The 22345-nt window shown below is 28.9% G+C and overlaps 2 protein-coding genes across 2 annotated transcripts; both read right to left on the bottom strand.

Annotated features, from left to right (window-relative positions):
- Positions 1–3186: 3186 nt before the first annotated feature.
- LOC101507765 (DExH-box ATP-dependent RNA helicase DExH9) lies at positions 3187–12930 on the bottom strand. Its single transcript, XM_004489081.4, has 14 exons — positions 12489–12930; positions 11750–11950; positions 10603–10821; positions 10150–10488; positions 9951–10055; positions 9205–9315; positions 7930–8180; positions 7472–7595; positions 6471–6753; positions 6222–6376; positions 5436–5585; positions 5116–5348; positions 4373–4637; positions 3187–3638 (listed from the first exon to the last, which is right to left on the bottom strand). The coding sequence occupies exons 1-14, from the start codon at positions 12705–12707 to the stop codon at positions 3360–3362; spliced, it is 2934 nt and encodes a 977-aa protein (XP_004489138.1). The 5' UTR covers positions 12708–12930; the 3' UTR covers positions 3187–3359.
- A 5010-nt stretch (positions 12931–17940) lies between these two features.
- LOC105851537 (probable methyltransferase PMT19) lies at positions 17941–21916 on the bottom strand. The gene is made up of 3 exons (XM_012712548.3): positions 21594–21916; positions 20312–20701; positions 17941–18410 (listed from the first exon to the last, which is right to left on the bottom strand). The coding sequence occupies exons 2-3, from the start codon at positions 20689–20691 to the stop codon at positions 18206–18208; spliced, it is 585 nt and encodes a 194-aa protein (XP_012568002.1). The 5' UTR covers positions 20692–20701; positions 21594–21916; the 3' UTR covers positions 17941–18205.
- Between the last annotated feature and the right edge of the window lie 429 nt (positions 21917–22345).

The raw sequence follows: 22345 nt of genomic DNA, 5'->3' as shown, positions 1-22345 counted from the left end.
CTTCTAAATTCATACTAATATAAATCTTGCTTAATTTATTTCTAAAATATACTCTTTTTTCTAAAGTGCACGATGGAATTTGCGAGTGCAATTCATGTCAAAAATTTTAAAATATCAATTTGTCGGCTAACCTACTTGTATACATATACATAAATAAATTGCTGGAGACGAATAATCTAAAACTTAAAATGATACAATTTAAAAATTATAGGTAGAACATTCAATATTATTAATTTCATCTTATTGGTATTTAAAATTTGCAACATACTTATGATACAAGATCATTTTCTTAACACAGTGATGCGTTCAAGAAGCCAAGATTACATGGTATAAATCTAATATCTGACACTGTATCTCCGGGGAAAAAATCAAAATTATAACTTTGTGCTTCTTTAAAGTAATGGTTAAAGCTAAAGAATTTTTCCCAAAATATGAAGTTAATTAACATTAATTTAAACACAAAACTAACTTGATTAATGGCAAATTAAAAAGGGTATAAGTTACTTTGTGCGATTAGCAGCCATTGAAAAAAAGCTATAGGTCGAAAAGCTCAGTCACAAAATGTGTTTCTTTGGTTTGGTGAAATGTTGGATGTCTTTGGATTTTTTTTCTTCTATTAATTGAATATGGGAGTGATAAAATAGATGAATCTGTATTTGGAAGTTAATGGATGAATCAAAATAATCCATTAATATATTAATTCATTAACAATCTCCTAAAAGTTATGGAAAAAAAAAATCAATTCATTTAAAATTAAAACCATCCAATTCATCAATTATCATAGTTTCAAGGGAGGATATCAATCCAATCCATCTAATATCATCTTTTAAGCATTTTAATAAATAAGTTATAGTATTTATTGTTATTTCTAAAATTATAGTATTTATTATTTTATAAAACTATATTTTCTTTTGATAGAAAGATTCAATTTTTTATATTTATTTTATAAAATCAGTTTTTTTTTTAAAAAAAAAAATTATTAACTTCTAAAAATAATTGTTATTTATTTTTCAAAAAACAATGGTATTATTTATTATATCTAAAATGCTTTTTTTTTTACTAAAGAAAATTATTTTATTTATTATTTTTGAAAAGAAAGTTTACAGTAAAAATAGTAGTTTTTTTTACACAAAAACTATAATTTATAGAAAAAATTATTTTGTACTATTTGAAAATAAATTATTAATTAAATATTATTTACTTATTATTAATTATTAAATATATAATAGGGAAGCGGTTGATGGCGGAGGTTCTGCAACTCATGGTGGTCGATGGTGGAGCTCTAGCGGTCAACTGCCTCCAACCACCCCAATTTTATTAAATTATTACTAAATAAATTTTAAATTTTTATTTGAAACAAATTACTTATTTTTAAATTAAAACAAAAACTGTTTTTTAAAATCCAAAAAATAAAGTTCAATAAATTTTTTTCAAGAAAATCCAGACTTTTAAAATTTTAAAAACAATTATTTTCAGAAAATTACTTATTAACATAAATAAAACTGTTTCTTTTTTATATTAAATAAAATATCAAGTTTTTAATTGTAAATTTTATTTTAAAATAATTATAATAATATCTATCAGTGGTTACAAAACAAAAAAAAAAAAAGAAAATTATCAAAGGTATATTTTGCTTCAAAAAGATCAAAATATCGATTTTATAATAAATAAATGTAATATATCAGATCTAATTCAAAAACATATGTAATCTATTGGACTTGTAAAAATAGTTGGATGAATTGGATTTGCTTCATATCATTAAGGATGTGTCTAATGGACATGATAAAAAGCAGAATAAGGATAAATTATCATGTGATCTCTAAATTCAGTGTTTCATGATAAAGAATAATAATTTATTTAATTACTTTTATAAAATATAATTCAAAATATAAAATTAAAATATACTAAAATATAAATATAAAAATAATTTATAAAATATAATCTAAAATATTAAAAATGTAAATCTAATAAAAAATAAATATAAATATAAATATAAAGAAAAATAATAAAATTCGATATTAAACTTAAAAATAAAATATTAATAATTAATTTAAAAATATTTATGATTTTCACAAAGGTAGTCATTTTTATATAATTTATTAATTAGTATTCAAAATCATAAAAATATGAAAATTAACTAAAATTTTAAAATAAATATAATATGTTTACAAGGGTATTTTTGCTATTTACATATAATATATATTATATCTTCATTTACATTCTAACAAATAAAATAGAATTATTTGATTACTCATGATATTTATAAATAATTAAATTATTTATTTAATAGTGTCAATAGATAGTTTTAAATATAAAATTATTCCATTACTTATTTAATATTTTAATATTTCTTGTTAATTTATAATATTTAAAATATAATAAGTTAATTTTTAAAATAACTAATATGTAATTATTCACGATAATAATTTTTTATTTAAATATAATATATATTATATCATGTCATGTCATGATGAGATGTGTATTAAATATATGACAAAATTAAATATTATTGTTCCAATGATTATTATATTTGTTATAATGTGTGTACCAAATACATAATATGATTTGTCACTATCTTATCCTATCATTATATAGTTTTATATCGTATCTTTTGTATATGTATTTACATTTTTTCCTCCCTCTCCTCCATCCATAATCAAAAGTTTAATACAATGTGGATATCCCAAAGTTTGATTTCTTTCCAACACTCTACTGCTTGTGTAATTACTACACAACTAAAAGTGTTGTCACAAGTTAATTCCTATGGATGTTGAACTTGAGATCAAATAAGTGAGATCAACCGTACATTCTTATTAATCTTTTGGAGTTATGATATTAATTTCAAATTTATATTAGACATTAGACATTTTAAAAATATATATTAAACAAGTTCATATCAATTGTCAAGCCAAACTTTCTTTAAAAAAAGTATTCTCATCAGTCTCAATTATAAGTAAAAAAGATCAATAATTTTTATATTAAACATAGCTAATTATATTATATTTAATACTATTGTTCCTTATATACCCCTTAATTAATTTAGATTTCATTTCTCAACAACTCTTATTTTCCTAGAATAATTTTCAATCAGGGGGCGATTTAGAAAGAAAATTAAATAAAATTAACATATTTTCTTAAAGTATGATAAGTTAGTTTTTTTTCACTATTATATGAAACCGGATGGAATGGAGAAGAAATATCCAGCATTTGCTGAGTAGTTTATCCAATACAACTATTTTGTATGTTTCTACATATCTTTTGGGGTCAAAACTTAAGGTGAAAAACAAAATTGATTTCAAGTGGTACACTATCCTTTCCATCCATCAAAATCTACATAATTTCACAGTTTCTTAAAAGAACTACAAATACAAGGATGCTGCAAAGACAATGTCCCTCTTGATCTTGGACACAGCTTCCTCAAATTTTGCCTCGAGCTCAGTTTCTCCAATTGACTTAGCAGCTTCTATTAACTGCTGAAGAACTTCCTCGAGCCGTCTAATTGCCCTAATCAAGCTACCTTCAAACACCTTTGTAATCTCCATGATCTCGTAGAATTTTGAACCTTTCGCCCAAGCATACACCGCCTCCATAATATCGGGCCTATATGACTTTACAAAACTTTCAACATCAATTTGCACCTGTTTTTTGGGTTAAAAAAGAACACGTTAGAGCACTTTATAACTTCAAAAATGTAGAAACTTGGACAAAGTAAAAGATAGCAAGTAGACAAGCTGAAAATTTTGCAAGTAGGCCAAATCTACAGTATTCAACGAATGGAAGCGTTGATTGGACACTAAAGATGACAGGGATATATATACATATATAGGGAACATATCAAATGAGATGACTTTTATAATAAGAAAGCGAGATGCATGAATTTTAGCCATTGATCAAATAATAAATAGTTAAGATTAGAAAAAAAAATTATATGACTTTCTAAGTTATCATGTGACACTTAAATAATTTTCAATCATGATCAACTATGTACATATGGTCCACAGATTTAGTCTTCTCACCCTCTCATTAAAACTCATCTCACTTGATACATGTCCTATATATATACAATATTGTGAAAGGAAAAGCTAAAGGACCTAACTCAAAATTTAGTGCACCAAAATGAATAATGTGTCAGTTGATGATAAACCATTCAATAGGAGGATAAATAATATATTTGCTTTGGAAAAGATGCAGTAATTAGAATTATAGTAAGGTTTAGTTAATTTTCGATTGTCAAAATGGATCTTGTTTGAGAACTTTCGAATTTTTAGCTGATATGCAATTTGATTGGATTTTCAAAAAACACTAGAAACACAATCTTCACATTTGCAGTTAAATGCTAGCAATGTAATGAATTGGTATTTTCAGTAATTACCTTGCATTCAAGTTGAAGCTGTGCAACTCTTCGGGCAGTGTCTTGTAATTGTGCATGGAGCAGATCAAGTTCTTCCCGAGGTTTGGCGGCATCTTGGATCTTTTCTCGCCACACAAAACAAGACAGGAGGGAAACCATCTCCTCCACCTTTATGTCCTTGAAGACACCATTGAACATGAGTTCTGTTAAGGTCAATTCATCTGCACTACTAATTTCACAAGCAACCTTCCCCTTCAAATCCACCACATTGTCGCTTGTGGCATATCTGCATACAAAGATCTCACATTGTTACTTGATGGAAAGAAACATGTATATAACCACACAAAAATTTCATACAACCATAAATTGGATTCGGACATTAATAAGTTTGCGTTAGGAGATTAAGATCTATTGGATAGTTCTAAGCACAACATAAGAGTATTCTGCTGCCAAATACATATGGAAACTTTTGATCTAAAGTGCTTTGGCCTCTTAATGCTAAGGAAATAAGTGAAAACTATAACACAAGAAATAACCAAAAATAAGTTTTAACAAAGTCATTATATTGCATTTATGTATAATAATAGATATTTTTTCAAGGAAGCACTTAATTCCATTTAGGACTAGGCAAATATGAACTTTTCATTTAAAGCAGCGCGCTAGAACAGCTACTTGATGTCAAATCTTCAAGGTCTAGCAGCAAAAAAAAAAAAAAAATGAAAGGACGGAGGAAAATAACATAAATACTTCAGTATTTCCATTACCCTAGCCTTCGAAGAACCCTCTTTCTTGCCTTGAGTTCATCCTTGAATGCTAATGTAGTAGACGATCTTAATGTTTTCTTAATGGACTTAATTTTTGCAGAGATCTCTTGCTTCCTGTGGAAAACTTTCAATTTCTGCTTTATAAGTGGGGACTTCGCAATTTCATGCTTTTCAAATAGGCTCTCCAAAGCCTCTATTCTACGGGATGCTTTTTTGTACGAGCTACTTTGAATCTGAAAAATAGGAATCTAGATTATGATAGTGTAATTGGGAAATAATAAATATAAGGAAAATGAAGGGATAAGCATAAAGCACTACACCTTCATGTCTTCTTCAGGGTCTAGAAGTGGCAATCCCTTGTCTCTAAATCTAGAAAGAGTTTCCATAACTTTTTTCAGTGTGTTTTCTCGAGCTTCCAATGGTAAAAGATCCTTTGGTATGTACAGACGCAGGTTGCTAATTGTATTAATCTGTGAACGATAAAAGCCATAAACATACAATTCCATCAAAAACAACATTTCAACAATGAATATGATAGAGGTTCAAATATTACATTCCAACTATTGAATTTGAATCCTAGATAGATAACATGTTCAATGCAACAGAAAACAAACACACGCACACATGAGCGTGCACGCATGCGCCACACACTCACACATGCATACGTACATAGTGTGTATTGTATGTGTTAAGCATCATACTCTTCTTCCTACAACTCATTTTTTATTTTACAGTCGCAATTTTCATGGAATCATCCAATCGAGCAATTTAAGGAGAGCATCATAAAAGAACATTTAAGAACTGTTACGAAATAAAATGTTGTGTAAACTACGGCTAGAAGGTTAGAAATTAATAACAAAGAAGAGGGGTTTCTTAAATTACGGGGAAAAAGGAAAACAAGCTCAGTGAAATGTTATGATCTCTATGTCTCATTTTCTTCCATTTTCCACCTCTCCTGTACAACCTTTTTGTTTTTCAATCACAACTAAACCACACGACAAAGATTTGGAAACTTCATTTTTTTTTAAATTAAATCCGTAAAAATTACAATCTAGAGCCAAAACCTGAAGATATATCACATCATTTAACAGTTTACAAGACTTTACCTGAGAGATAGGAATGGAAACCACAATAGGTTCTCCATGTTCTTTCAGAGGAACAATCTCAACAGATTTTTTTCCAAGTTTATCTTTCCTCACCACACATCTTGTAAGAATATCAACCTTGTAAGATGCATCTTCCGGCTTTATGCTTGCATCATCTGAAATGTTTTTTTTAACTACTTTATAACAAGCAAACTAAAATTTTAAGATACAAAAGTATATATATAAATCACAAGAATTGAAAATTCTCACCTTCAGAAACACCCTTAATCCTTTCAAAATTAATGATCAACCCCCAGGTCAACTGATCCTCAATAAAAATGGGGGGAAGATCTTCATCACTTGAAGTGCATTGGAGAGAAACAAGTCTCCCAGGCTGTAAAAAAGGTAAACAGTGCCTTGGAGATAACACAATGTCACGAACCTCCTCCTTCAAACTTCTAAGCTGCTCCAGCAGATTGTAATAATCCTTCAAACTGTCTTCTTCGTCAATAACAATTGATTCCCTCTCTTCTTCAAGAGCCTTTATTTGTTTCTGGATACACAAAATTATTAAAAAAAAAAACTTATTTTTTCTTGATATAATATAATTTCCAAACCAAACCAAACCAACAGTAGAAGAAAACAAAAATTTATTAATAAAAAAGGTTTTTCTCAAGAACCAACATTATATAAAGAAGCACATCAATGGTTTTATATAAATAGTATATGCCTCTTCACAGAAGAACCCTTTAGGCTTGAAGCAAGTGCCCACTTTATGTCTCTCCTGAAATTCAATCTATTTCTCAAGAATGGAGAGTAGAGGTGTAATAGGGGCAAGTTAATAAGATATTAGAGACCAAATGAATTAAAAGATGACGGGTTGGGTTGGTTCGAGTCCTTGGTTTTTTAATCACTTGAGATACTCAGGGCATATGTATATAAATATTTTTTTTTTAAAGTAGGAAAAAAACTATTCAGTGACATCAACGTGTTCAGCTTCCTTGATCACATGGTTAGAGATAACTTGTCAATGCGTATAATTTTTCACAAAGTTTCTCTGACATTATTAATGGATGGATTACTAGAGAACTCAAGATTCAGGGGCCTAATTCATGGAGGCAAAACTAAGAGGATTCTTTTGACATGGAAGCAATGAAAACCAAGGGAAGGTGAATGAGGAAGAGGGAACAAGGTTAGTGATTTAGTCTTTTAACCGCCCATAATAGGTCAGCTAAACATTACACAAAAAATATCCATAAATTTAAACAAACCTCAAGATCGGGAATGGCACGATCAGCTTGGAACTGAAAAAAAGAATTACGGAGTAAATTTTCCGGATCACCATCTTCACAGCGCATTTGGTTCAAAATCATGTTGTAGCTTAAATGAAAGGCACTGAAATGCAAGGAAGCATATAAGTAAGAAAGAGGCAACAGTTTATTTATACAAGCTACAATATTAAAAATAGGGAACATATTGCTTTTGGTGAATGAAGATCATATTATCAAAAGCTTAACAAGCATATGACAACCATCCTTGATTGTGTCTATGTTCATGCATCAAATTTAGAACAGTCTCTGTCATGGCACCGCTTCTTATGTCACAGGTTAAGAACACCAAGAGTGAAGTGATAGACATAATGGACATTTCAATAAAAATGAACAAATCAATCATTATTTGGCACCATCTAGAGTGATATATAATTCTTTGAATTAAACCGACAATTTACCTATTTAAACTATCAGCTGCCCCTTTAACCATCGATTTAGCAGTAGAAGGCTCCATCTTCTCATCAACCATGAGGATACATACTCCCCGGTCATCAATACCTCGTCGACCAGCACGACCACTCATTTGTATATATTCTCCACTGGATATCCACCTAAACTTGTCTCCATCGAATTTTCGTACATTTGTAAAAACAACAGTTTTTGCAGGCATGTTTAAACCAATGCTGAAGGTCTCTGTGGCAAACAGACACTGAAGAAAAATATTTCAGTAATTGAAAATTTTTACTTGTTAAACAAGGAATGTTTAATATTAATGTCAACACTAACCTTTAACCTAGAAGCAGATATGAAAATATATTTGTTAAATACAATAGTGATCTCAATACACCAAAAATTAAGAACAAAATTACTGAGAAAAAAAGAGAACTAGGAAGCCCCTACCTAATATATAATATGACAATATATTAATATATATGATGATATTTTAAAGCAATAATATTTTGTAGTAGGCAGTGGCATCTCCTAACTTGTACTACTGTGAGAGTAATCCATAAACTACTGTGATGGTTCTCATACCATGTTTTGGAAGGAAGGAATGTTCTTAAAGGCTTCTATGGAATTTCGTCCATATAATATTTCAATTTTATTCATTGCTCGTACTGCTTATGGGAATTTTAACCTTCATCAGAATGCGAACAATAGATAACGAATCAAAGATTTTCATGACATGGTTTATTGGTGTATGCATAATGTGTGCCTAAGGTCCCTAAATTATCTGTGGTTGTTTAGTTGAAGAGGAATTGCTGTATTTTGAAGGGCAGAATTTTGTCGGTGGCCTCTCTTTAATGCTCTGCTAATCGTTCATGACCCAGCTCAGTATAATCCTACCTTTGTTGCACTTTGAAGCCATTTTGGCTCAACGATTTATCTGTTCCTCACTTTCTCTATATTAGAGGATACCTTGTTCTTCCTAAGATGTAAATTCTTCCGTTCTTTATGATAAAAATTCCTTTCGTAAGACATAAGTGAAAGCGAATATGACATATAATATCATCCAAGCTCATTGAAATATTGCTAAGATTTCTACAAACAAGCCTACTATTACTTACTGCATAGATATGGTTATGCTGATACTGTAATATTTTTCACAATCTTACTATGTCATTGACGAAAATAGTTTATGCATTTAATGAAGATATGGGTATCCAGTTATGCCCAGGTTCAACACTTATATGGATGAAGTATCTTCTTATCTCATGATTTATTTAACCAACCTTGATTAGTCCTTCTTGAAATAAGATCTCTATCACTTCCTTTAGAATTGGGAGTAAACCAGAGTGATGTACTCCTATTCCACGTTTCAGCAAGGGCAGCATGTTCGAAACCTGAAAACATCAATGCAAACCCATCAATGGTCTGCTATATTTTGTAATAGAAGAGCCCATTTTAATTAGTTATAGAGCAAAGCACAACTACAGAGGGATACTGTATTATCCAATTCCAAAATAGCAAAACTAAGACAAGAAAGGAAACATGAAAATATTTAAGAATGCGGTAAGGATTCCCATTCCAATCTCACGCAATAAATGGAAATTGGAAATCAACCATGATCGAAGAACCAAAGAGAATCCAAAATTAAAATCTGTGAGTTCAGATACAACCCGGTAGGTCATAGAGAAACAAATGCTAAATCTAGATCCAGAAATCCAATGAAGCTTATCGAGCAAAGACAAGGTAAGCTCCAAATAAGCAAAACCTAATAAATCAGAAGTCTACTAGTCCTAAGGAATCCTTGTTTTCTTCAATTGTAAGGTATGATAGAACTGACAAGAGAAAATTGAATCCAGTATCAGCTCTTGTTTCCCTGAATATGAAATGGGTGCTTTCTTAAATCAATAAGAACCTCTACATAGTTGGTTGAACAATTTTAAGCGCCGGAAAAAAAAGTTCAGAGATTTGCATGAGGCATGGTAATGTGTTGAGAGGGAGGAAAAACACCAAAGTTAATTAAGTAACTTGCCTGAGGCAGCTTCTTATCATCATCTGAAAGCATATCCATAGCACACCAAAATATTTTTTCTATGTTGTCCTTCTCTTCATCCCCATTAAGATCCATTTTTGCCATCTGTAGAAACCAGACGACATCAGACAGAGACATAGTATCACACATGGAAAATGAACATATATACTTTTGACAATGAACATCAATTAGAACTTACCTGCATTGCAAGAATCTCACACTCCCTCTTGCTAAAGCTGAACAGTATCACGGGATCATATTGACGTTGAATGATCATTTTCACCATCTTGAATATGTCGCTTTCTTCAGCAGCCTTTCCTAGCACCAAACCTTTTTGCCACTTGGCGTTTTCCTTTTTCCTATCACCATCAGCAACAGGAACAAGAGCATTCAAAGCTTTCTGAAAACTGTCTTCGCGAAATTTCCCCTTTTCATCCACAACTAAGTATAGACCATCACTTCCAGAAGGAAAAATATAATGTTGAAGAGGAGTTGGCCGGTAATCTGTATAAACAATATGACAAGGCTGTTGGTGCACCTGCAATCAACCCAAATCATAAGACCACCAGTAATACATTGCCTCATTCACAGAAAAGAACCAAAAAATGGCCAATAAATAGACATTCAGTTCAATCAATAGAGACTAAATAACCTTTGCCACCCAATCAGCAAATTCTTTAGCATTAGGGACAGTGGCAGATAGGAAGACAAAACGGGCATTCTTTGGCGACATAACAATGCTCTCTTCCCAAACCACACCTCTTTCGCGATCACGCATGTAATGCACCTCATCGAAAATGATCCAAGCCACCTCCCTGGTGACCTCAGACCCTTTGTATTGCATACTTCGCCAGATTTCCGTAGTCATGACCTAAAATAAAGAAATATTCATATATAATTAAATTTCATTTGAAAGATAAACCAGTATAGATTAGTTAGTATTTGTAAAATATATACTCCCTCTATTCCATTTTAGTTGCCATTTTAAGGTTATTCACATATACCAAGAAAACCAACAAATTTTTTTGCTTTTGATGAAGATATTTGTCTTTTTTCTATATCATTTGTGGGTGCATCTAACTCTCCATGACGTAACTTTATAATTTTCCAAGGCAAAAGAGTTCCTAACCAATTCAAAAAATAAAATAAAATAGAAACAGAGTTCCAATAAATGGAACCCACAGACCATATTCTTCTCCAATCTGAGTTTTGCTCACATTTCGAACGAATTCAAGGATTCAAAAGAAATTCTGACTGGATGTCAGAATAGTTTGCGGTTTTCTAACAACTAGAATGGTTGAAATTAATAAGATAGCAATTACAATCCAAGAGGTAAATGCCTTAAACTATTTATTATCTGATTCCACCAATCTCTCTTTGTACAATAAATAGTTCACAGTATTATTAACAAAATAATAGTAAATATTGCAATTTGCACTTTGAAAACAACAAATTATCCCTTTCTTAATATAGGGTTTAAGTAAGTGCTAATGTATAAGTTAGTTCTATAACAAAAGATAAAATAAAATCAATTGTCTTCATATAAGTTATAAGTTGTTTTCATAAGCTATCATAGAGAGGTTATGGAATTAAGCCCAAGGCAGCTTATGGGACATGTAACAAGTTTTTTCTATAAGCTCTATCGAACAATACCACAAGTGCTTGTGATAGTATATAAAAACAATTAAGCCATTACAAACAAGACCTAAACACAAACAAAACTCTTCTACGAAAGCAACAGTTAAAAAAACTAGTGAAGTATATACAATAAAATATTAGGGTTAGCATAATATTAGTACCAAGCAAGAAGCATTGGGATCAATGGTGACATCACCAGTCATTAAACCAACATCAGAGAACTCTTCTTTAAATTCTCTATACTTCTGATTACTAAGCGCCTTGATAGGTGAAGTGTAGATAACACGTTGATTGTTTCGAAGAGACATTGCAATTGCATATAACGCCACAACAGTTTTCCCAGCAGATGTATGTGCAGACACCTATAAACAAAATCATCCAAAATCAAAATCTTCAAATTTCATTATTTATTCGATCAACAACAACCAAGTCTTATCCCACTAAGCAGAATAGACTACATAGATCTCAAACTACGATATAACTTTCTATCATATAGCATATCTCTGTTCATTCATCTCTAAATCTTTCCTAATAGTTTCTCCTATTGTTTTTTTAGGTCTCTTTCCGTGGTGACCCTGAGCACGGGCGGGAAAGGCGACCAACCGAACCCCATATTTTAGACACTACATTTTTATTCTACTTAGTAGTATATACATTAACAGTTTTCCTAATGCATACACAACCTATAAAATAATATTAACTATTCATAATTCCAGTTGCATTTGCCGAACAAAATTTTTCTAAATCGAAAAAATCTCCTCTTGCCACACGTCCAAACCACCTAAGCTGAGTTTCTATCATCTCTTTCTCTACTAACACAACATTCTCATTATAACAAAAATTAAGTAAAACAATAAAAATTAGTAAAGATAAATAGAAAATAGTGTGAGTAGTACTAACCATAACAGATTCAGAATTTTCAAGACAATTAATAGCTTGAGATTGAAAGGGGTCAAGTGTAAAAGGGAACTTCTTTGCAGGTTCTTTTTTTGTTTCATCAGAAGAAGAAGAAGTGTGAACGTAGCCACGTGGATATGACACGTCATGCACACAGACATGTTCTTCTCTCTGTGAAGGTGGCGATGGTTCTTCCGGCGACTTTCTCTTCAGCGACCCCATTAATTGTTTGGTAATATATATAAATAAATAAATATTGTATTTTGTGTGAAAAAGTTACAGCATAATAATATGAGTGAATGTATGAATATGAGTGGAAGCAAGAGAGTGTGGTGGTCGGAGCGTTAGGTGGTGGGCGGTTCTGGACTGTGCTGTGCGGCTGCCTGAGAGGCTTTGATGAAACGATTGATATTAGGGATTCTGTTTTTCTTGAATTGGGTGTTCAAACAAACAAACAAAAAAGAGGTTTTTTAAATTTTTTAATTTAAAAATTAAAAACTGAATATTTTTAGGAAGAAAATCTTTGAAAAAATTTACGCTCTACCCTTAAATTTATACTCCTTCCCCATATTTTATATAAATTATCTATTTTATTTATTTTTTCTTAAAAGAAATTTGCTCCACTAAATTTAATTGTAGTTTTGGAAGATTTTTAAAAAAAGTTTTCCTAAATACATATTTTTTAAATAAAATTGAACTTTATATCGCAAAACTTAAAAAAAAAAAATTTCGATTATATACCGAAAAACTTTTGTATGGTAAAACTACACAAATGTGTTTTAGTAGAGTTTAGGGTTTATATCTTAAACCCTAACATTTGTGTTTCGAAAAACTTGTTTTTCGATACATAAATATAATTTTTTTGTATATAATTGAAAAAACTTTTTTTAAGTTTTGTGGTGTAAAGTTCAAATTTTAAAAAAAAAACATGTGTTATGAAAAACTTTAAAGTTTTTTAGAACTTCAATTAAATGTAATGGAGTAAAAAAAGTTTAAAAATAAATATAAAATGAGTAATTTATATAAAATATGAGGTAAAAGTATAAATATAAGAGTAGAGTGTAAATTTTTCAAATCTTTGGGTTTAAATAAAATGTCGGATTTTTAAAACCACCACCAACGACCTAGCTGATAAAAACCAGTTTGATTTAATTTTTGCAGTTAAATCCTAGTTTTTAATGATCATCATATTTTTTAGGTTGCTTGAGTCGGTGGAATTGGTTAAATTAATTGGCTTGATTTGATTATAAAATATATTAATTCAAATCTTCCTTTTTATACTTAATCATAACAAATAAACAAAAAAAATTATAATTTTTACAAAATAAATTTCTAAAACAAAAAATTAATCTAAAATTTTTAAATTGCAATTTTCAAATGTTTAGATGTTTGAATTTTGAAATTTTCAAAACATCTTTTATATATTGAAAGGTGTCAAGTATATAAGTAATGTAAACAAAATTATTAATAACGTAAATGGGGATACTGTATTATTCATCATGTATTAGAAATTTCAACAACAAAAATTGAATGCTGAAAATTTTCAAATTTTGAATTTATGACACATTTTAAATTTTAAAAATTATTTTTGGTGTTGAAAATTTATTGGGAATGAGAGATAACCAAATTAAAAAAAATAGATTTTTTAAATGTTTGACACAAAAAATGAATATTAGAGATTTTGTAAAAGTATAATTAAAGAAGTATAGAGTTAATTTTTCCTCTTTTTATTATTGTTGTTATCTTGTGTCAAAAATAGTAAGAGAGAGAGTTTTGGTTAAGGTGAGTGATGATAGCTATGAGATTTTTCTATTCTCATCTCATGTGAGAGAAAAGGGTGAGAGAAATAAGGTTGACGATTTAGAGATCGGGTAAAATGTTACTTGTATTTTGTACTAAAAAAATTTATGGGTACTAGGTTCAGACAGATTCGAGTGCCGAGAGTGATTTTTTCGTGGATCAAATCGTTGTATTAGGCCTATTGAACCGCTGACCCGTTTAAACAAGTCCAATTCGGAATTTTGCTTACGGTTCTTTGTCTACTGATCAAAGCATTTTGGTACATGTTTCTAACTTTTTATTGTGACATTTTTTTTAGCTTGTTTCTAAACTTTGGGTCGAAATTGAATTTTAATTTTATTATTTGCATATTGACCCCTGCTCAACTTGAGCTCTGGATATCAAATTGACGCATGCGAGTAGGTGTTGTAAAACTAAAAATCAGAGCCACAAATTTTGTGTTGGAATAAAAACCTAATTTGAACTTTACTAGGCCTGAATTGCAGATTTCGTTATATGGGCTTTTGTACTAATTTTAAGTAGTAGACCATTTGTTTTAGAAAATTTTACCCTGTACCCCCATTTTTATACCTGTACCCCCATAATTTTTTGAAAATGCCAAGTATACCCTTAATGTTTTTTTTTAATTTTTTTTACTGTTTCATTTTTTTCAGAATCAGAAAAAAGATTTTCAGTACACATTTGATTTCCGGAAAACTTTTTTCAAGTTTTCCGGTACAGAAGGAAAACTTTAAAAAAGATTTCTGGTACAGAAGTGAAAAATTATACTACCGGAAAACTTCATTGAAAAAATTTCCGGTACAGAAGTGTTTCCGGAAAACTTTCTAAGAAAGATTTCCGGTACGCACCGTTTTTAGAAATAATAATATGCCATAAATATTTTATATACCATAAATAATTAATAATTAATACATCATAAATACACTATAAATAATTAATACACTGTAATAATTAATAATTAATACGTCATAATTAATAATTAATATACCATAAATCGTTGGTTGTCGAAAATGTTAAGTCTCAAGTTTCTCGGAACAAGTTTCTCTGAACAAGTGTTCCGAAAAGTTTAAAAAAGTTTTTCGAAAAAGTGTTTTGTACCGGAGAACTTAGAAAAATGTTTTTCGATAGAGTGTTATGTACCGGAAAACTTAAAAAAATGTTTTCCGGAAGAGTGTTATGTACCGGAAAACTTAAAAAAATGTTTTCCGGAAGAGTGTTATGTACCGGAAAACTTAAAAAAATGTTTTCCGGAAGAGTGTTATGTACCGGAAAACTTAAAAAAATGTTTTCCGGAAGAGTGTTATGTACCGGAAAACTTAAAAAAATGTTTTCCGGAAGAGTGTTATGTACCGGAAAACTTAAAAAAATGTTTTCCGGAAGAGTGTTCTGTACCGGAAAACTTAAAAAAATGTTTTCCGGAAGATGCTTCTGTACCGGAGAACTTAAATCAAGTTTTTCGGAGTGTATGTTGTGTACCGGAAAACTTGTATTCAAGTTTTCCGGAAGTTTAGGAAAAAAAAAAAAAAAACCTTCCGTAAAACTTGAAATGGTAAATTTCTTGAAATTTTAGCATTTAAACAAGGACAAAAATGTCATTTTATTCATGATTTGGGGGTATAGGTATAATTAAGGGGGTATGGGGTAAATTTTCTTTGTTTTATAAGCCCAAAAATCGAGTACAATATATTCGGTGTTTTCTTCTATTTGAGACATATTGTATTTTCGGATTCAGAAAAGAGATAAAAAAATTATTTTAATTTCATGGAAAACTAATTTTAGAAGATTAATCCACGAGTTCAGAGTTTCATCAACACCTTGAGATTCAGGTTACACTGTCAATTTCGTTTCATGATTTTATTTATGTTTATTTGATTATATTGATATTCTAATTGCTTAAATTGAATCTCAATAGGATCGATCAAATTTGTTGAACAAAAAATCGGTTTCTAATTTATTAAATTACAGTTCGCGACGCTTGATCGTTGAACATAATATATTGATGATTGTGATGCTTAATTCAGTCAAAGAAATCGAATTCACATAGAGCTGATTACGCTTGTTTGATCAATTATATAGTCAAATAGGAATTGAATCACAAATTAGAAATTAAACTCGTTGATAGAATCTGTGATAGATCTGAAACTTGAATCAATGGATTAACCTTTTTGCTAATTTGTTCAAACAAAAATCTAAAAAACCCTATTTCTAATTTCAACTTTTAATTTGACTAATATTATCATATCAAAAGTCTTTGTGAAACTATTTGAGTTATTATCCTTATCTATATTTTATCACTTGCATTTGACATGTGCGCGACATCGAATCATCCACTCCTAAATAACACTTTATTTCATCTTATTTATCTCTTTCTCTACCAAAAAGAAAATATTGTCTAAAGTTATCAAAGATAGAAAATCCTATCAATAGTTATTGAAGAGTCACAAAATGTAACTAAAGTTAGTTGGTTAGCTAGTTTTTCTCTTGTTAGAGATAGTTAATACTCTAATTGTTTTTTGTTTTGTAGATAATCTTCAATATGTAATTTTGTTGGTTAATCGATGAAATTGAGAATTCATCATCTCTTTTGCATCTGATGATTCCTAATTCTAGTGAGATGGTATATGTTCTACTTCTGCACCACGTTCATCTTTTTTATTTTTGTACATATCATTGACAAAATATAAATTATGTGAAATTTAGAAACCAATTTTCAAAATTACAAGGATTAAAGTAACAAAGAAATAGAAAGCATAATTTTTAAGAAATAAAAAAAAAATATGGATAAGATAGAAATGAAATAACACAACACTCAAGAATCTATGGAGAAAAGAATTATATGCTTTAAATTGAATAAGTGCCACAAAGAAATGTGATTTCTTGATATGATCAAAATGATGGTCCAATCAGGAACCAAAAAGAAGCAAAGCTCTCACAACACACAAAATTTATCTCCATTTTAAAGCAACTTTTTCTCTAGAGAGGAAAGACTTGTTTGTGCCAACTACAAGTAAAGAAAATACCACAATAAACTAACATCAATTCTTAGTGGTTGCACTTATTGCATTGTCAAGTGACTGCACTAATTACCTTGTCTATAATTAATGATAATACGATTACAATAGTAACGCAAGAAACACAAGGATCATATTCAACAAATAAAATCAAGAGTTACTTCTTCCACACAAATAAAATACTTATACACTCTCTTTTGTACTCCACTTGGACACTACTAATTCTAGATATTCTCTAAGCTTTTCAACAAATAAAAAATAACATTAATAAGACATCTAAAGCTCTAGATAAAGCCAAAATAAGACATAAACATTATCACCTATGAAAATAACATTTTCAACCAAAATTAATTTATTTTTATTTTATTTTTAATTTCATTAATTGAATCCATTCGGAGAACATCTTAGGATCTCGACAAATGGTCCATCATGAATCGATGCTTAATAATTATATGAAATTCTAACGACAATCAACCACATTTCTTGAAAATATAAGTTAACGATTCTCTCTGTCTTAAAAATTAAGATAATGACATTTTTTATATCGATTCAACATATTGAATTTTAAAAAATATATTTATTTTTTCATATTAGTCGTAAAGACAATAACTTACAATAAGTTAAAAGGACAACACAAAAATATATCTCCCCATAAAAAAAAGTCCATTAGAAATTTAAGACCACTTAACATTAGATTGCCCAAAGTCTTGGAATTTCAAATAAAAGTATCTATTGCATCTCATCTTGATATGTGCTTTGCAAATTAAAACTATGCAAACATCACTTATTCCCAAAATTTCTAATTTGTAATTAATTGAATTTTAACCATACATATTTGAAGTTTAATAATCCACTAAAACAAAGATTAAGAAAAAGTTAACTATCCAAAGCTAACAAATTAATCAATTACTAGTTGGTATTATTGAAAATCATAATCATTTCTTGAGATGATCCATTATGATCATCATCTTTGACAAGTGTTCCTCCTTCCCATATCATTCTATCTGTTATTTCTTTTACTTTTAGAATTATATCTTTGAAATCTCTAATAATAACAGTTCCTTCACGACGAAGAATTCGATGCATCTCAAGAATAATATCAGTAATGTCACACCTGCAAGAAACATTCATATTGTTAATATTATCAACATTAGCTAAATATATTAATTTCCTAAGCCTTTGAACTTTATAAAGATTTTGTAATGCTTTCAAGTTTTAGTCCATTAGAAGTATGAAAACATTAGACAATAGTCATGGTCATGGTCAAGAGATAAATATATTGATGAGGATGAAAATGAATCATATCTCTAGATGTCATAATAAGATAAATTAAAGTACTCAAAAGGAAAATACAAGATACTTTTTATTTGAATTATGATGTTTTTTTATTTTTCCTTTATTATTATTTTGAAGTGTTTTGGAGTGTATAAAATATGTTTGAACCCATCAAATATCACATTATTAAATTTATATTTTAGATTATTGGTAATGAAAATGGTGGAAAGTAAAGGATTCAGCCGTATGATTGAGGAAAACAAAGATAAGAAGGAAGAAAAAAAAACAGAACACACAAAGCATATATTAGAAAATATTATGATTGTAAATAAACAAAATTGCTAATGTTCTACACACACAAAACTCTAAAATAGATTAGTAATTTCTTTATGTAAAAATCATTGTATTAATAATTAAATAAAGGGACCTTAGTTTTTTATATGTCAAAAGTCTTTCCAACTTATATAGTAGAAATGTGCCATTGTCATTTGTGAATGGCAATTTCTTGAGTGTTAGAAGATCACAACAATTACTATAATGCACTATTAGATTATATACAGAAATGTTTTTTTTTTTAAAAAGAAAAATTGATATCAAATACCGTATTTCAAACAATTTATATAATTTTTGATTTTATACTAATTTTTTTCTTTGAATCTAAATACATTGAAAATAAGTGTATTTTATATAATATCGAATATATGATATTGAAATTTTGTATTCAAATATCAATGGATCTATTAATGTCAAAAAAGAAAAGCACAATTTCCAACAGCAACAAACATGTATTTTGATATAAATCTTGAAGTCAACCATATAGAATAAGAAAATAACTACAGTATTTTATAACCAAGTTTGAAGTTAAACAAAAACTCACTGCAAAATAATAAGTGTGGCACATGTAAGGTGATGATCTGTAATTAAATAGATAAAATTTACATTCAAAATGCTAAATAATTTGTTTACAACAGAGATCTTTTATGCCATCATACACATGTCACAGGTCAGAATCTTAGTACATGTTTATGATTTTTTTTTTTAAATTTTTATTATTTTAAATTTGCTAAAATGACGTGAGACATTTAAACCATTCATTGAAGAGAAGATGAAAAACAAGATAGAGATTATACATTTTTTAAAAATAATGAAATGAAAATAAGTTTATAACATTTTACTCTTTTAAAAAAATGCAAACAAGTGTTATTAGTAACTAATCAACAAAGGTTTTAGAAACCGAAAAATAAAAAATATATTTTTATAAAGTAAATAAATTCTTAAAAAATAGCTTAAAATAAAAATGAAAAAATTGATATAATTTAACTTAATTTAAATGACTTGTTTAAAACATTAAATTAATTAAAAAAAAATCTTCGTGCAATTTTATCAAATTAAAACGATAAGAGTAAGTAATTATTATGGTCTCTAATGTATGAGACACTTTCAATTTAATTCTTGAATGTATCAAATTTGCAAATACATCCACTAATATGTCTTTTGTTAGTTATTTTGGTCTTCAAATATATTTTTATGTAATCAATTTAATCTTCAAATGAATTTTCTGTGAGTCAAATTAGTCCAACAAATTTCTAACAAAAGAGCCACTAGAGTTGTATTTGTAATTTGCAATTAAGATACATTTATGAACTATAAAGATAACGTCTCACACATTCAAATACTAAAATGATTGATCTTTCAAAATAAAAAAAAAATAAAAATGAAAAGCTGTGATAAATAATATACCAATCCATGTAAGTTCCAATAAGTCCTCTTTCATAGATAATACCAAGATTGTTGCTTTTTGCATCAAAGGGAACAACATTCATAACCCAAACTTGATATTTCCTCATTGCAGCTGCAAATCTACCAAATCCAGCATTCATATCCATAACATTTCTATATCCACCATAAGATAGTGATTTGAGCATGGCACCATAATAAGATACTCTCTTTTTCCATATCTTATTATCTTCATTATATACTTTAAGTGTGAAACCATTATCATTCTCATTTTTTATTCTTGGTGGTAAAGCATTTAATCTCATAGGCCATTTCTCAAGAACACCACTAGATGTTTTGTTGATATCTTTCACTTTTTGAAGAGGAAAAATGCATGGTGTCATTTTGGTATACCTGTTGAATAGTTCATACATTTGAAGTTTGAATATGAACATTGGAAAAATGGTGATATAAGAATATAAATAGACTATTGGAAAATTTGTTGACATAAACATCAAAAATGAAAATTGTTGCTTAGATTTTTAAGTAGACACAACATAAACCATAGCAAAATATAGTTTTGAGATTTTTATTTTCATCTCAAACCTGTTTAAATTGACTTATTTGAGTTTATCAGTTTAGATTAGTATTTCTGATATTTTTTGGAAGAGCTAATGAAAACTATTTACATGTTCACAAATCATAAGTTGTTTTGAGCTTATTTCCATAAGTTCTTGAAAACTTATATGAAAGTAGTTTGATTTTATTTTTATTTTTCTTATATAAATAAATAATACATAAGCACTTTATATGATAAGTGTTTATGCTAAAAGCGTTTAATTAAGTTATTTCTCCAAACAGAGTCAGTTGAGCTTATCTACTTACACAAACACTTGTGAGACTAATTATGAGAGCTTATGGAAACAATAACATGTCCATAAGTTGTTTTCATTTTATTTGCATAAATTCTCGAAGATAACTTATGAAAACAACTTATGTCTTGACTTTATTTTATCTTTTGTTATAGAAATAGTTTATACATAGACACTATATATGATAAACACTTAATATAACTGCTTACTAAAACAGATTCATTTGAGTTAATCATCTGACATAAACACTAATGAGACTATTTGAGAGAACGTATGCAAACAGTTTATGATATATTCATAAATTGTTTTCAGCTTATTTATATAAACTCTCAAAAATGTCATCTAAAAAATATCTTATAAAAAAACAATTTAACTTTATTTTATCTTTTGTTATAAAAAAAATTTATAAATAAACACTTAATTGAAGAACTTACCATCCATCATCAGGGTCAGATGAATTGCAAAACTTTGGAGAACTCAAAGTATTCAATTTTTGCCTGCATTTAATATGATTAATAGGTTTTTTTCCATATAGCAAATTGTCCTTCCTCAGCAACTTTTTCCCAACACAGTTTCATTGCAAGTTCCTCTAAACTGTTCTGTTCCTTTTCCAACACTTTTTCCTCTGTTTTCCATGCTTTATAGTTTACCCTCCAATTTATAGGTGGTCCAGAAAGTACCCAAAATCCACCAGGTCTCAAAATCCTGTCAATCTCCCTTAGATATAGCCCATCTTTGAAAAATTAAATTAAAAAATATCAGATAGTATCATAATAAATAAATTGAAAAAAAAAAACAATAATCAAGTTCTCCATACTTAATATGATGAATAAATTTATGCATTGCATCTCATTTTCTCATATAGAATGACAACATTTTTTATGAGTAAACAACCCTTTTTGGATCCTTAAAAATATGTGAGGTGATCTTACTGGAGTATCTGAATGTATCAAAATTACAAAAATGCCACCAAATATTTATTTTGTTAGTTAGTTTGATCATAAGACCTGGTTTTTAATTATTAGTTTGGTCCTCAAACATGTTTTCTATTTGTCGGATTAGTTCATGAAGTTACTAATAATATATACTCAACAATGTTTTTAAAGTTTCGATACATTCAAAGACTATAATGACACAATCCCACACATTTAAAGACCAAAATGACTGTTTAACTTTTTTTAGACAC

The sequence above is a fragment of the Cicer arietinum genome, chromosome 3 (assembly GCF_000331145.2).
Source record: "Cicer arietinum cultivar CDC Frontier isolate Library 1 chromosome 3, Cicar.CDCFrontier_v2.0, whole genome shotgun sequence".
Lineage (NCBI taxonomy): Eukaryota > Viridiplantae > Streptophyta > Magnoliopsida > Fabales > Fabaceae > Cicer > Cicer arietinum.
This window is presented reverse-complemented; position numbering and strand designations above follow the sequence as displayed.